Consider the following 17,382-nt stretch of genomic DNA (forward strand, 5'->3'; position numbering starts at 1 on the left):
AATTTTAATATGTCAGCACTTTTGGTAATCAAGCAATAGAAATATTTAGGGGAGAAAACAGTAGAGCACAGATATTTTTGAGAAGGAAAAGAAGAAAAAATGAAGCAGAAGAACCAGACATTCTGAGATTTAATAAAATTATTTATCAAGAATAATTTCTGTGTCTTACAATTTCTATTCTGTCTTCTTGGGATGATGACCAAAACAGAAAAAAACAGGAGGGGCACTATTGGGGCTGTGAAATTGTCTGTGTGTGGCAATGCCAAGCAAAAGACAGACCAAAAAGACACATTTCCCCATGAGTGACTATGAGAACTTCTCCTGCCCCAGCCTAAGATATGGATTTGGTGTGTGTTTGATCCTGTAATATCCCCTTAGTCCCTAAGCAGAAATAAACGTACAGTGTTATCTTTATTCCCATGAATAACTTGAAATCTTCTGAAATATAATTCAAAGAACTGATTATTCCACAGGAAAAAAGCCAAGGAAAAAAGCCAAGCAATGCCCCACACACGGTATGCATCCGATTAGAAACGGGCTGTTTTCAAGCCCAGAATCCAGAAGTGACCTACCTTTAATTCCAGAACCTGAAGTATGAGCCAAGTGAGAGATTCAAAACCTCTTTTTAAGATTCATTTTGTGATACCTGCCCCCTCAAGTCTCGCCCGTCGCCTCTCCTCCTGATATCACACACACTCACTGACACACACCTCGTTCCATCCACTCTTCTTACGCTCTGGCCACACTCTTAATAGGCAACACATGCATCCTACACTTGTGTTGCCATTTCCATGTACTTGATCCATTCCTTTAAAAATCAGACTGACCAGTAATTACCTATTCCAGCAAAGAGCTGCTTTCTTGCATTCCTGAACCCTCACCTTTGGTTTTCTTTGTGCTCTCTTTAGACAATCCTTCCCAAGTTGGAAGTGTTTCTGTCACAATCAAAGTCCTGGATGTGAATGACAATGCTCCAGAGTTCCCCAGATTCTATGAAGCTTTTGTCTGTGAGAACGCCAAAGCAGGGCAGGTAAGGCAGCCTGTGAGGCGTGTAACTTGGTTAACCCCCAACATATGGAAACGACGGTTACAGATAACCAAACCTACCATCAAAGACATTTAGACTCCAGAAACTAACAGTTTACAAAACCAAGTCCTCAACTCCTGTATGTCATATTGCAACAGTTTACTTGTTAAGACAACTATCTGGAGCCTCCATTACACTTTATGATCTAAAGAATGTGAATGGTGGCTTGATTCACAGGCTAGCCTGTAATAAGGTTTCTACCCACCTTGTAACTGACCTGTATATACCAATTGTAATAACATGTGCTCTGTGTCCTGGAAGTGGGGGACCATGAAGATCAAGAGAAGAAAAAAAGAGTCTCCTCTTTTCCTCAGTTTAGTACTAATTCCTGAAAATATTTGCAGTAGGCACAGTTTATTTTTTTACATCTTCCCACCTCCCTTTCTTAACTTCTGGCAACAGGTACCTTATTTAAGGACTGCCTGCCCTGTTCTCAGAAACTTTGGTATATAGAATTACCTATTCTCTCTCCTCCCTCAATTAAAACACCTATTTTCTTAGCGCTGCTCATGTCAGGTAAGTTTTGAGAGGAAAGGAATCTGAAGGAACAAATTTCTACTTATTTGAAATAACTTTAGTTCCATAATCTTCAGAGATATATTTGTATATTTTTTAAAGTCTGCTTTTAAATATAAATGAATATTTGATTGATCAAACTCCAAGTGGTATAACTGAGAAACATCCAGAACTCCACTTGGAGAGGCCATGTATTAATCCATGTGTGAAGCTATTGCCCACTCCCCATACCTCAGATCACAGGCCATCTCTCCTTCTGCTCCTGCTTTTGTAAGATGCTTTCCTCCTCTACCAATGACCCAAGACTCCCTAACGGTCCTAATTTATTTCCCCCAGAGTATATTCGGTGGTCCTGAGAATTCTGGTAGGGGAAGGCAAATGGGTCAGGATAGTTTTAATATGAAAGTTGAGTTGGGGAAGTGCATATGTATAAGGCAAGGACTCATGCTTCGGCAATGCAGGCCTGCCAGCAGTCATGCAGCTATTGCTTTTGCTTCTCTCACTCACCTGGAACATCACTTCCAACTTCCTGCTGCACAGAGAGACGATGTCTGTACAACCAACACTTATATTAACTTTCTGAACTCATCAAAGATTGACTCAACATATCTTTGCCATTCTACTCAGTCAAAGCAAAAAGCGATTCCCATCCCCCAGGGGAAAAAATGTGTCCTGTAGTGATTCTGATCTAAATTATCTCATCCATTGATTCTCGAAACTTGGTACAATGGTCTATAGCACTCCTAAAAAATTTTTTCAACAAGTTTAGGATAATTCTACTTCCACATCTATTGAATTTCTAGTCTAGAAAGACCTGAAATATTATGCAGCTAATAAAAGTTACAATGAAGCCTTTACAGTGTAAGAAATGATCCATGTTATTATAAGAATGGAAGTATTAAAAAACTACAGTACATGCTTGCAGTTAATTAAAATTATGTCTGCATGTGAACAAAGATTGGGAGGCAGGATGCAAAAGTAGCAATAGTTACTGTGCTAAGGTAGTTGAGTTTTGAGTGAGGGGACTTGGGCCTTTATTTTAATAATTGTTTTATATATTACATAAAATATATAAAATTTTGTTTATATTATATAAGATTATAACATGACAAATATATAATACTTGTAGTACGATGAGGCTAACTTTTAATCTATAATATCAAGAGAGTGATAAGTAGCACAGTAAATTAAACTCCCTCTCCCCCCAGCAATGAAATATTTCCTTTCTTAAATGGCTTCAGAATAGGAGAAGTTGCATTCTGACAGGTTAATAGCACTTTAACACCTCTCTTGTTTTTGAAGCACATCTCTCATTTCTACACACATCTTTTAAGGGTCTATTATACAGTTCTCTGAAGCACAATTTATCTGTGACTTAAAGTTCAGGTCATGAGCCACAAGTCTGTCATATCTGTCATCTTTAGCCCAAAATACTGAGAATGCTACCCTTTGATTTTGGCTCTGGGACGTGTTTTGAAGATTTTCAAAAGCATGCAGCTCAGTAGGTAGGTCTGATTTATAAAGAATCAGGCCTCCTTGTTTTAGACTTGTCGGACACTGCCGTCAGCTTTGTGTCTGCCAAGTCAGGATTTGTGCTTCCCTCTTAGCAAGCAGCCATGAAGGAAGCCATGAAGAAATCAGATGACAGATTTGGTGATGGCTGAGGGCAGAATGAAACCTGCTGAGCAGAATATTGCATGGCAAGTGGGGCTGAGAAAGAAATCTGAGCTGCCAGGAGAGCAGGCCGTGGTGCTCCCTATCCAGACCCAGCGAGGCAGTGTCTTCGCTCACTCATTCTTTAAAGTCCCATAACCAACCAGTCCTACACCTCAGGCCCCCACTTCACCTATATAGACACGATTTCACAGGTCTGATGTTCTGAAATGACTTTTCCAACTATATTTGCCAAGTTATAAATAATCACCTATTTATAGCATTCATCAAGAAATATGTTATATATATGTTTGGGATTATCAGCAAGATGGAAAGTTCAGGATTTGTCTCAGCAGGGATGGGGCAGTAGGGTGACCTTCCTGTGTGAGCAGCACTGACACTAGGCTAGGCTGTGGGGTGAGTTCATCTTTAGTACTCTCCCAACTCCTCTCCTTTATTGCAACTCCATTCTTCCAACTTTTAGATTCAACAGAGGCCAATTGCCAGTTGGGTTTGCCACGAGGCATACCCTGAGATGGAGTTCTGGTATAACATGTTTAATAAGGAATGCGCTTCTAACCAACACCTGTGGAAAGGAAGGACTTTTGCAGGACTGGGCAAAGGGAGAAGTGCAGCTGCGATGCAGACCCACTAACAGCCTTGGGTGATTTCACAGAGCTCTAGAACTAGAGTTTTCCCAAGTTGAGATGGGATGGCCAGGCCTTTATACTACTCATTAGTCACTGGATGTGGGTCACCCTAGAAGGATGTGGTGACCGTGCGTAGGTGACTCTCAGCAACTGAGACAATCCCTGAAGAGACTAATAGGTGAATGCTTGAGCATCGAATCGCTCACTGAAGGGGGATCTGAGCAACACTGTGCCCACTTGCTGGAGCTTCCCCCTCTGTTATTTAATCTTCAGCACATTGTGAGGGTAGCATTACCACCCTTAATTTACAGATGAAGAAATAAAGACTAAGCAGGCTCACTTGGGCCCTCCAGCTGATCTTTGATATTCCGGTTTCTACCCTGGCAGAAGCACAGCCAGTTTTTAACAGCAGGAGTGTTGAGTCTACAGGGCCAGGACCAAGAGGGGTGGAAGAAATCTGTGCTATTGGTTGGTAGAGGAGCAAACACATAGAAAGGTCATGTGTTTCATGACCTTCAACACCTTTTCTATATCTCCCCCCAGGCTGCCTGCTAATGTTTCAAATGTATATTTCACACTACTTGGTTTGGCAGCTGTCTCATGATAGTCTTCATAACCATGAGGCAACCTACTACTTTGAACAGCATTGTGGAAAAGGCCAAGTTTTGGCCAGAGCTCAAGAAGAAGCCACCCCACCTGTTGCTCTCCTCAGCCCCAAGCTTTGCTTCTGACTCTAGTCTGTTCTACACATTCCTCCTGCGGGGCTTGTGCTCTATGCCTTGTCTAGCTCCCCTTCCTGCCAACAAAGGGTGTCTGCCCTGTGACTCATTCCCTCATATCTGTTTTCCACTAACCTGACATAGTCAATGTTGATTTATCTGCTTACTCTGCTTACTTCCCTTCTAAGTATTAGTCATTTTTAAATAGGGGTTTCTCAAAGATAGCAATTTGACCCTGAAATATTAACCCAAACCACGAGATTAAGTAGGTGAGGTGGGAGGATAAAAAATTGGGAGGCAAGCAGGATCTTGTGGCACCCCAGAGTTCTTTCACTCATAATTTTCTATTTAGACTGCCCAAAAAACCGCTAGCCTCACTGTGGGAATATGTTATGTTGATGTCTAACATCTGAGGTATTTAATAACATTCATCCTGTGCCTGTTAATGTACGTAGGTCCAAAAATAAACCAAAATTAAATCCTGAGTTTTCTCCATGATGGCATGGAGACTTTCCAGGTAAGTTTCAGGATGTCTTTGTTATATAAAATAATCTGCTATTAGATTTCAAGCTTTGGGATTTCACCGGACCCTGAAGCTTTTCCTTTTGGCTCCGACTCACCTTGATTTCACGTCCCTCCTTCAGCTGATCCAGACAGTGAGTGCAGTGGACCAAGATGACCCACGCAATGGTCAGCACTTCTACTACAGGTTGGCTCCCGAGGCTGCTAATAACCCCAACTTCACCATAAGGGACAACCAAGGTAATCAGGTGGACAGTTGACTACCGATGCTTTTCTACAGCTTGGGCTGGATACTTCTCGGTATTAGACCACGCAGTGTCAAAGGTCACCTGCTCTTTAATAGCAGGGAAGACATTCATGCTAATTCATAGTGTCTTTTAAAGTTTTGTTTCAGAACATCAAAGATAAAGAATGTCCTCTGCTGATTCTGAAAGCTTCAGTCAGTCAGTTCACAAATGTTTGAGTGCTTGCTCTGCACCACACACTGCGCGAGGCACACAAGCGAAAGCCTTCCTTCATTCCCACAGATAGCAGCCATGTTTATATGTTCTGCAACCACAGGAAGAATCTGAGAACGGTGATAGAAACTGAACTAGATAAAGACACAAACCTGAGGGAACATTTCTAAGCAAGGATCAAAGGGAGAAATGGTGAAAAGCTCCCAGAACAAAAGAGAGAAAAAGGCTAAGTAACAGAACTAGCAAAGGGCAAATACAGCATCACAAAGAGTAGTCTGGCACTGAAACAACTTTATTACTTTAGAATAATTTAGCAAGACACAGCCAGGTGGGGTTCCTATTCCAGAAAGTGCTCCCCACCACAGCTTTGCTGGAAAGGAATTCTATACTCCTCTTCTCCAATATGCATTCAGATCAGCCAAGGGATTTATAGACTTAGCACACTCTTCATAGGACACAGATGGGAAAAGAAGGGACTTTTGTTCTCTAGCCAGATGACTTTCAAAGCAAGGTCAGAACAAGTGAAAAAATAATTTGGATCTGTCAAGTGAACCCCTTCTGTCGCTAACTCTGCCACAAACTAGCCATCTGACCTTGGGGAGGTCACTACTTCTCTGGGCTGCAGTAGCTTCATTTTCATTCCAATTCTAAAATATTGTCACTTTATAACCATCCAAATAAAGGAAACAAAAAGTCATGATTAGGCATGCCTGGTCTTAGTCTCAAACATTAATTATTTGAGACTTAAAGTATTAAATCCACCTCCCACAATATTCTTCTGCTATTAAAAGTTGAGAATCTCAAACCTGTTTTCTTCTAAATGGAAAGCATTCTTCCAGGTCATCCCTTTAACCTTCCACATGTAATCATAAAATCACCATGATAATTCTGGAAGGAAGGGCAATATAAACTGTAACAACAGAAACACTATTAATTAAATATCCTGAGATTTTTATTGGGTCAAATTGTAAACTATTCATTTATCTACTTCACAGGGAAACCCTCCCTGCAAAAAGTGGTTTCAGCCCCCTCAGGATTGGTTTTAAAATGGAAAGAAACCCTGGGGGAAAAAATAACACATTAGACTCTTTCTTCAAATTTTTAGCTAACTGTCACTCTATTCCTTCACTCTGGTATTTGTCAAAATCAATACAGAAACAATATGCAGCAAAATGCTGCAAATTTCTTAAAGATGACTTTAGGCACCAATACAGGGAGCCAACACCTTAAAAAGGTGGGCCACTGGAACATGATGACTATAAAAAGAAATGACTCCTCTCTTGGAAGGTCTCCCAAAATGGAAGTCAGAATATCCTCAACAGAAGAATGAACTCTCAATCTCCTCATGACAATTTATCCCACAGGTATCCTTTACTGAGGCTCATTAAAAAACTGACCAACATCCGAAAAGGTGGATCTACTGTCAAGCCCCCCAATTCCCATGCCCAAAACATGATGTCCTTTTATGAACACAACAGGGCATTTTCTCAAGTAAAGCCTTTCTTACTTTTTATCCCCAAAGCATTATAAAAAGGATTGTGTGTATAGATAGCACTTTACAGTTTCAAACGCATTTTCCCATACTTTGTTTTATTTGATATTTATAATAATCCTATAAAGTTTTAAGGAAGTTACTAAACCCTCTGATTCTCATTATCTCATTGGACAGATAAGGAAAGACGGCAAATGGCCCAAGTTCAGAGAGTGAATAAGCACTAAGATTGGGATTGGAAGTTGGGACCTGTTTTAGCCACAAAAAAAAAAAAGTTTTGTGTCACCCTGGAAACAAATACTGTCTCCAAATGGGTTACTAAAACCCTAGCTATCATAGTCAACAAAAATTTCCCAAGTGACTACTACAGTAGCCCTCTCTTATGGGGAATATGTTCCAAGACCGGCCCCCAGTGGATGCCTAAAACCATGGATAGTATCAAACCCTATGTATACTATGTTTTTTCCTATACATACATCCTATGATAAAGTTTAACATATAAATTAGGCACACTAAGAGACTAATAACAATAACTAATAATAAAATAGAACAATTGTAACAATATACTATAATAAAAGTTATGTGAATGTGGTCTCTCTCAAAGTTATCTTATTGTCCTGTACTCACCTTCTTCTTGTGATGATGTGAGATGATATAATGCCTATGTGATGAGATGAAGTGAGGTGAATGACGTAGGCTTTGTGACATAGCGTTATTTCAGGACCACAGTCAACTGCGGGTAACTGAAACCGTGGAAAGTGAAACCACAGATAAAGGGGGACTATTGTATATGCCAGGCCCCTTCCAAGACGGCAATGCAATGCTCTGATTTTTTTATTTAATCTTAAATAATTCAGAAATCAAGAAACTTATGATGTATAGTAGGCAGGATGTAACACTTTTATGAAATTTGGCTCTGGTCAGGCTTTCTAAGTATCCTGAACTAGCCTGGATTAAACCAAAAAATAAAAATAAAATATAATTGCTTAGAAAATAACTTGGTTTCTGAAAAAACAAATTAAAACTATGAAGCAGAATTAGTACTTAGCCATTAAATCTGGAAAACAGAAAAGCAGATGGGTTGTATGGTAGGTAAAAATATGAATATAATCCTCAGGTTGGCTTTCTCCACTGAGAAGGAAGTAAGAAGAAAGGGGCTTGTACCAGAGCAGGAAGAGATTTCAATTAGCTGAAAATTTTCAACAATTAAGGTCACTACACTAAATAAGCAGTTACATAACACAATGGAAGGTGTGCATATTTGGAGTCAGAGAGACCAGAGTTCAAATCCCAGCTCTGCTACTAAATTAGTGACTTTAAACAAATTATATAATCTCTCTGGGCCTTAAATTTCTCACTGAAAAGTGTAAGATTTTCACTATCTCACCAAACTGCTGTGAAGATGAAATGAGATACTGCATGCAAAGTGTAAGTATCTGGCACATAAGCATGCAATAAACAATAGCTGCTACCATGAGAAAGCACGGGGAGGGAGAAGAGGTGGAAAAGGTAATTAAGGAATAATGTGTTAGTCAGAATAGGCTAGGTTATGCTGTGGAAACCATCACCAAAACTCAGTGGCTTAATGCAACTAAAATTAATTTCCTACTCACATAAAGCCAATTGTGGGTCTGAGTGACTGAGGACAGCTGTCCATGTGTAGCTCAGTGTCCCAGGCCGCTGGGATCTCCATCTCAAATGTTCTTTCACAATACCAGACCAAGGCAAGTGAGCATGGAGAATCACACACCAGCTCTTACATGCTTCTGCCTGGAAGTGACACAAATCATTTCTGCTCATTTTTCATCATATCAAGCAAATCACATAGACATGTCCAAATTCAAGAGGGTAGAAAAGTATAATCCTTTACTATGTCCAAGAATGGGAGAACCAGAAAAACTGATATTGATATTAATAATGTTTACTTTAGTTAGGCTCTCAGAAATTTTTGTTAAGTTCTAGACTCTTCTCTATGAAATGTGAAACACATCTGGAGGACCTTCCATATTGATATTAGCTTTGAGAGTCATTGCTTGTATGTACTACTACATGTCTCAAACATTCCTCTGCTGAAAATGATGAGCTTTGCAAAAAAATATATCTGATTTATAATTCACACCCACTTGGGGAAGCTTGAGAATATAGATTTAAAAAAGAAAAGGTCCCAAAACATGACATTAAGCAAATATAAATACACACACACACACACATCAGCTGTGTAGAAACACATCAAATAACTTTGCTAATCTCCTTTAAATATGAAGGGAAAAAAAACCAGTAGTGCTGATCAGGAATGAATTTTCACCAAGTTCCTATTAACTGCTTAAACTTAGACCACCAAATAGGGAGAAATAACAGGGTGTGTCATATGATTAGGGGATTTCAAATAAGCTTCTGCTAAATGAGCAGATTCTTCAGAAAGCACAGTAGGAGTTGGTGACTGCATTTCAAAGGCATAAAAGAAAACAGCAAAAGACATGAATTCCAGCCAAAGTGGCAAAAATAAGCAATCTGCTACAGCCACGTGGGCTCCGCAGCGTTCTTTTCCTGGAGGCACAAAGCAGCGCCGGGGCCTTGGAAAGCTGCTGAGCGGGAACAAACAGGGACCACAAGTTGCCACTGATTGTTCATTTCTGTCAAGCTTTCCCAGGGACATTTCAGTTAGATCTGAAGTCTGACAGTTCGCCCTGGGCACTTCATGTCACAAAGGGGATGACAGACTCTGAAAAAGGGTTTCTCTCCTAGGCCTCAGGGTTTTGCCTAGAAGCAAGCAAAACTCTTAGTTTCTGAATCCAAATGCTCATCCAGACAAACCTGATATGGCTGTAGCTGAACGCCTCCAGGGAATGTTCCACTGGTCTTCTCTCTCCTTCCCACACTCCGTTCCTGCCCCCTTGCTTTCCTCAACCCAAGAAATTACCTCACTTGTTGGTTCTTCCATTTTCTTCTTCCTTCTCATTCTTCCTCCTCTCTTTTCAATCCTGGAACCCATCTTCTTCAGATAACACTGCCCGGATTCTAACCAGGAGGTCTGGCTTCCGGCAGCAGGAGCAGAGTGTCTTTTACCTGCCCATCCTAATATCAGACAACGGGCAGCCAGTGCTGAGCAGCACGGGCACGCTGACTATCCAGGTGTGCAACTGTGATGATGATGGCCACGTCCTGTCCTGCAGCCCCGAGGCCTACATGCTCCCAGTCAGTTTGAGCCGGGGCGCCCTCATCGCCATTCTGGCCTGCATCTTTGTCCTCTTAGGTGAGTAAGTGGCTCCTTTCCATTCTATATCATTCAGTTTTCATCCTAACAGCTATTCAGAATTGGTTTTCCATACCACGCTGACTGAAAAGGTGGTAACGCTGGGAAAAAGTAAAAAATTGAAGATAGTCCCTTCCTTCAAGGCCTCTTTGGCCAGATCAAAGCACATATATTTATTAAGCACCTACTCTGCGCCACGGCAATTCTAGGTGCTGGGGTTAATAAGACAGACATGTCCCAACCTTCAGAGAGCTTACTTCAGAACAAAGCAAGTTCATTTTGACATCGCTGAACCAAAATGACAATTTTGGACAGAATATAATGATCACCTCTCCTAACCTCTTCATTTCGGATAAGCAGTAGCTAAATCACAAAGAGGTAGTGCTGGCCCAAGGCCAAATGTCAGAGGCAGAGCCTGGCTGAAATGCGGGCAGGCCCTACATTGTGCATCCCTATATCTGAGCCGTACAGCCCTTCTCCTAACTGTTCACCCCCAGATTCTAGAAGTGGTAGGTGTTATAGAGAAGGGAAGAGGGACAGGGTATCCCAGGAGGACAGGTGACGACGGCAGGTGCCATTTTAAATGGGGTGGTCAGGGAAGGCCTCACTGATGAGGAGACCTTTGAGCAGAGATCTGAAAGGAGTGGCAGAGTGAACCACATGGATATCTGGGAGACTAAGCTGTTTGGGAGCGTCAGCACCCCTCACAGGCACTGTGGCCATCTGACAAGGAGCAGTGACTAAACAGGGCCAGTTTGCCTCTGCTGGTGAAATAAAGAAGTGATGACAGGCTAGTGGGAGAGTACTGTTGGGGTAGGGGATTCTTCCTTCCTCTTCTCAGGTCATACTGCAAGGCAGCCACCCAGTAACCTTGTACATAAGGCCATTCATGCGACTGTTTCCTAACTCCACACTCAAAAACAAACAACAAAACACCTAAACCAACTCTTGAAACAAAGAAAAATTTGTACATATATCCCAACTCTTCTGAATGAATTCACAGCATACATATTTTGCTTAGAGAAAAGCAGACTTAGTAGATAGTAATGTTCAATATGAAAGAATTTCCAGTGTTGTATGAGGGAAAAGAGTAAAGCACTGGGGATTTAAATTAGAACAGACATGCAGATATCCAGCTACCCCCTGATCCCAGGTTTACCTCTACACCACAAGACCGAGTCAGACCAAAGAAACAGGTCCTGACTGTACAACGTCAGCACTTGGTTGAATTTTTAGGTAGGTCTGTGGAATATGCTTCTCAAAAACATTTTAAAATACAATACGTGGTCTGTTTTAGTTTAGTGCTACATGAAGGAAGTAGTAGTATAAATAAATAACCTTTCTAAGTCCTTTGATCAGAGAGAATTGTTATCGTTTCTGGGCCCTGTCTGTACTGACAAATAAAACCTTTTTGCAATTCGCAGAGTGTCCATAAGGTGGCACTGGGAGTCCTTGCCTACGCAATACGATAACTTGCACAGCACCTTTGAAGAAACTTGCTCCTAGGAGAAATTTCCAGACTGGCTGTCCTTACTTCTATCTTTGGAAAATGTCTAAGTTATAAGTTCACCCTGGCCCACCAAGAGAAGGAGCCATCATTACAGAAAGACTGATTTAAAGAGACTGGCATGGAGAGGCTCTCAAATTAGAAGTAGTGTGCAAGAGACAATTTACTTTGTGCCTCCCAAACCCATTATGTCTTGTCTTTTGAATTGTACAGAATAAATACACAGTTTTCAGGAGCTAAACTGAGCAGAGCTGTCATAAAGTCCTCATAGTTTTAGGCCCTCTTATTTCTAAGACTGCACATGTCACATTAAATATAATTCATAAAACAGTGTAAGACTGAATTGCAGTTGATTTGTCAACAAAATACTACATTTTGTGGACAATTAAACAAACATATTTATTTTGACTTTGCGGGATTTTTTTTTAATGCCTCGAATATGTATCTAGTTCCTAGAAAATCTCAGAAGCCCTATGCACTATGCCTATAGTACCTAAAGAATAAACATGCCTAGAACTGATTCTCTCTGTCAGACAAGCCTATCAGCTGAATAGGTCCATTTTTCCCAAAATTTGATTTTCAGGGCATTAAGCAACACTCTTCTTTAAATCAGATTGCCTAAAAATAAGACACGTAACAGTCTTTATTTTTCAAGAGATGGACCAGTTCTACAAACTGCCTAGTTCTCCATCACCATCAGAATTCTTTCCAGTGTATACGCAAAGACTTCTCTAATTTTGTTTCCTAGCATTTTCTAAAATACCACTCCTACCACTCCAGTGTCACCTGTGTGAAGGTTTTCCCAGTCCCCCAAGAAGAATTAACTGACCTTGCCTCTGTATTCTCTTTGCCACACTTATAACCCTACAATAGCCCTTATGACTGCCTGACTCATATTAATCATCAGTATCTATAATCTCCTTAGATTGTAAGATTATAAAAGCAGAAACCATGTCATGTTCAATGTTGTTTCTCCGTTGCTTAGCATAGCGCCTAAAAAATATTTGGGTTTAGTAACTGTTTACTGAATCCAACAAACACGGCATGTTCACGTAGAATCTCATTTCTCCAACCTGCATCCATCCGAATCACAGTCCAGCCTCCAATGCCCAGTTCAAGCCCCCACTTTCTTAGAGCTGTATTAATCCATTTTTCTGAAATCCCACAGTCCTACAGTCCATGAGTCATATTTCTGCACACAGGGAGAATACATGGGAGAATAAAATTGTTTCATGTGTGTGCATTTTGTCACTCAAGCTATTTGGGCAAATATTAGGTATTAACATCACTATGCAATTTACAAAAAGCACATTGTACATTCAAGTTTTAAAAGTCATTATTCTGAGTTTTTTAAGTCAGTCTGAGTGTGTGAGATCAGCCCTGTGCTAACATCTGCCAATCCTCCTGTTTTTTTGCTGAGGAAGACTGGCTCTGGGCTAACTTCAGTGCCCATCTTCCTCCACTTTATATGGGATGCTGCCACAGCATGGCTTGCCAAGCAGTGCACAGGTGTGTGGCCGGGGCGGCGAACCCCAGGCCGCAGCAGCAGAGCACGCGCACTTAACCGCTGAGCCACCAGGCCGGCTCTTGTCAGTCTGTAATCTTACTGGGCATATGACTGTACTCCATTTGTTCCCCCCTTGGATAAACTGGGGTCTATTTTTGCAGTGTTGTCAAGCTGTCACTATTCACCAGCTGTAACAAAGCACACCAGAAAAAAAAAATCAATAGCAGTCTACAGCTAAAACCTCAACACACTTCCTGGAAAACGTTTTCAGCCACAGAGATAAACAGTTCAATGGGATTATCTCTATCTCTCCTTTAAACCCCAGCAAACACATCCTGGAAAAAAAAATACACTTGTTGGGATAAAATTTTATCCAGACCTCCAAGAGCACATCTCACAGTGTGGTGCTTCTTTGATAACACAATGCATTATATAAAATGTCACTGCTCATTCTCTGCCTTCCATGAACATCTTTGGATCCAGAAAGTCACAACCACCTCTCTAATGAATGGCTTTTCTGAGGAATTTGAGTTTACTGGACAACAGCAGTCATTTATGCTCTCTTAATTTTTGGAAGAGGTATAAAAAGACAAAGACTTTGGCTCATACTTAGCCTATGTGTCTATATGCATATACACTAATATATGATTATATTTACAGGGTAGAATCTTATTAAGATGATAATATAAGAAAGCAGGATTCCACCTCCATAACAAGGTTTTCACATTATAAGAAGAATGTACGGTCGTCCTTACAGGGGCAGAAGACATGATCTGATCCTCAGCATATACTTCACGGCAGGCCATAATGCTTTGTGCTTTGTTAACAGTATTTTCTATTGGGTGGTTGGGAGTACACATACACACAATTTCAAAGCGGCAAGCTGATGCAGGAGGCTTTATATGCAACTTCTAATTGAACCACTGGAAAAACATTTATAGGGCTTCATTTGCCTATGAACTCCCAAGCTGGCATGGTCCAATGAGTGAGGACCAGGTAGATCCTGTGGTTTAAAATACCCAGATGCCGACTTTGGGCTCACCACTCAGAAAACTCTTCCCCTCCCTGTGGTTGGTCGAGAGTATTTCCAGTCACGGCCCACACAGCGCGATCCCTTCGGTAAACGTCCTGTCCCCTCTGTTTCCCGCAGTGCTGGTGCTGCTCATCCTGTCCATGAGGAGGCACCGGAAACAGCCCTACATCATCGACGACGAGGAGAACATCCACGAGAACATCGTCCGCTACGACGACGAGGGCGGCGGCGAGGAGGACACCGAGGCCTTCGACATCGCGGCCATGTGGAACCCCCGGGAGGCGCAGGCGGGCGGCGCCCCCAAGTCGCGGCAGGACATGCTGCCCGAGATCGAGAGCCTCTCCCGCTACGTGCCTCAGACGTGCGCCGTGAACAGCAGCGTCCACAACTACGTGCTGGCCAAGCTCTACGAGGCCGACATGGACCTGTGGGCCCCGCCCTTCGACTCCCTCCAGACGTACATGTTCGAGGGGGACGGCTCGGTGGCGGGGTCGCTGAGCTCCCTGCAGTCGGCCACCTCAGACTCGGAGCAGAGCTTCGACTTCCTGATGGACTGGGGGCCCCGCTTCCGGAAGCTGGCGGAGCTCTACGGGGCATCGGAGGGGCCCGCGCCCCTGTGGTGACGGAAGCCGGGAGGCAGGCGCGTGTCCAAACCTAGACGTTCTCAGCGGCTGCTTCGCGGACGGACGAGGCGCAGTCAACCGCGCGAGCAGTGCTGTGCTGGAGAGTGAGAATGGGGGTGAGCGGGCGAACAGAGCTCTCTCTGGATCAGCTTTACTTGGTTAGATTAAGTTAAGTAATCGAAAGGAAACACAGGAAGAGGGGCAAGAATCTCCAATGACCTTTTTTTCTTTTCTTTTTAATTTTTGTGACACTTCAAAGGCTTGGAGTCCAAGGTTAAGTATGGCAAGCTTGGCTATTCTCTGCCATTCACCAAGGCCTTTGTCACTTTTCCACCACAAAGAGGCTCTGATCTTAAGTAGAGGTGGCAATTGAAAGCAGACAGGAAGTTCTACTCTCATATCGTTTTTTTAAATCTTATTTTATTCTCCATTTAAGAGTTTTGCTGGCTCATCAAACGGCACAAACCAACCCACAGAAAAGAACACTGAAAAACTAGTCCTCAGTGAAATTAACCTACTTGTTCTAGGATGGATGGAATTTCTTTTAACCCTTTTGAGACAAGGTTAAGGCAAATCAGCCTTGCATGGGGGGTGGGTGGGGGGGTGGGAGAAGGAAGAGACATTGACTTTGCGCTCGAGTTTAATGGCTGAACCAAGAGTTGTTGGCGTTACGATGAATCCAGGTCCATCAAAGTTAGAGTGCTCTTGTTCTCTCAGCTCTTTTACTGTGCCCCTGGAAAATTCTTCAGAACGAAACCAGAAAATTTGCCTCTTTTGCACTGTAGATGTCTCTTCCATGTGCCAAATGTGAAGATTAGATGCTACAAATGAAAGCCAAATAAAAAGAAGTATCTGATAAAAGCATGGGTTAGAGGGCTTTCCTAATCTGTGTGAGGTCAATCCAAGGGATGTTTACATACTGTAGATAACCTACTTGAACAAAAATCAGTATTATAGAGAATAAATGGATGTAAGAAAATTACATGTATAAGTTTTGTATATTTGTTAATAATTTTGGTAATAAATATGATGTACTGCATCTCAGTACCTTAGCACTTCTTTTAATAAAAGTTGAATAGAAGGGAAAGTCTATTGGAAATTTGTTTAATTGCTCAGCAGATAAAAGATGGTGATCCTGACCTAGCCTCAGGTTCTTGGGGCTGGGGATGATTCCTAAGGCAAAGACAGCTGCAAAGAAGTATGAGGCTATGCCTCCTGTTTCAATCACTGAACAGATGAACGTTATGGTTCAAACTTAAACTTTTCATGAACACTTTTCATTCCCCCATCTCTGAGAAGAGGAATGGATGGTTTGATAACATCAATGATACAATGGTGAATTTCACCCTTATTTTTCATTTTGTGAGAGGGCACCAAGGAGGCAGGCCACTGTGCTACCTTCATCTCTGTGCTATTGACAGTCTAATATGTACAAATATATACCAAATATGTACACATCATCAACACTGGATGAGCTCATAGAAAGCTGGGACCACATTTTATTCATCTGTCTTTTCCCCATAGTAGCTAACATAGTTCTTTGCATACAGTAGGTGCCTAATAAGTGTGTAATGGGTACATGATGGAAGAGATCTCTTTTTTTGACATCCTATTACTAAAAGATATTTTACACAATTGTCCTCACAATTGAGGACAAATTGTGAACAAAATAGTTTTCTGAGTGTCTTGGTTATAGGTTCTCAAATTTTAATGTGTTTCAGAATCACCTGGAATACTTATTAAACTATAGCTTTTGGGGCCTTACTCCCAGAGTTTCTAATTCAGTCTGTCTGGAGCAACTGGCATTTCTAACAAGTTCCCAGGTAATGCTGATGCTGCTGGCCCAGAGACCACACTTTGGGAACCTCTGGTATATAGTCACTCTCTCTCTAACATACAAAGATTAGATTATCAGCCCTCTTGCACTGGAGCCCACCCCATCTGCCACTGGCAGAAATGTGTGAGAACGCTGATGAGGATCTCGGAGCTAGCAGAATGTGCTTCGTGCTTTATTACATGGTACACTAACAGCCAGGCAAATTCTCGTCTTCAACTTGCGGCATACTAACCCTTTCCACCCATGAATGGCGGCTCTCACACATTCTCTCTGGGGGTAATGTGTGAAGATTTCTTAGCAAAGAAAAAGAAAAAGCATGAACTTGAGTCCAAACTAGGCTCTACGACACACCAGTTATTTGAATGTGGGCAAATTAACCCCTATAACATTCTTCCTTTCACCAGCCCTGAGGATAATTTTGTGACTATGTCACTTTGTGTTGCATGTGTTAAAAACTGGGAACAGCTGTTATCCTAACCACAAGGGGTTATCATGCCCCATATCCTGCTTGTGGTCCCCATGATA

At 41.8% G+C, this 17,382-nt stretch overlaps 1 protein-coding gene across 1 annotated transcript in view; it reads left to right on the top strand.

The window, feature by feature from the left end:
* The window catches only part of CDH20 (cadherin 20), a 194,591-nt gene extending 178,994 nt beyond the window's left edge, over positions 1-15,597 (top strand). Inside the window, exons 9-12 of the mRNA XM_058557243.1 lie at positions 909-1,030; positions 5,270-5,387; positions 10,099-10,350; positions 14,515-15,597. Of these exons, the coding sequence (XP_058413226.1) occupies positions 909-1,030; positions 5,270-5,387; positions 10,099-10,350; positions 14,515-15,020 (998 nt within the window). The 3' untranslated portion in view covers positions 15,021-15,597. The remainder of the gene's footprint in view (positions 1-908; positions 1,031-5,269; positions 5,388-10,098; positions 10,351-14,514) is intronic.
* The last annotated feature ends 1,785 nt before the right edge of the window (positions 15,598-17,382 follow it).

This window comes from Diceros bicornis, chromosome 16 (genome assembly GCF_020826845.1).
Source record: "Diceros bicornis minor isolate mBicDic1 chromosome 16, mDicBic1.mat.cur, whole genome shotgun sequence".
Classification (NCBI taxonomy): domain Eukaryota; kingdom Metazoa; phylum Chordata; class Mammalia; order Perissodactyla; family Rhinocerotidae; genus Diceros; species Diceros bicornis.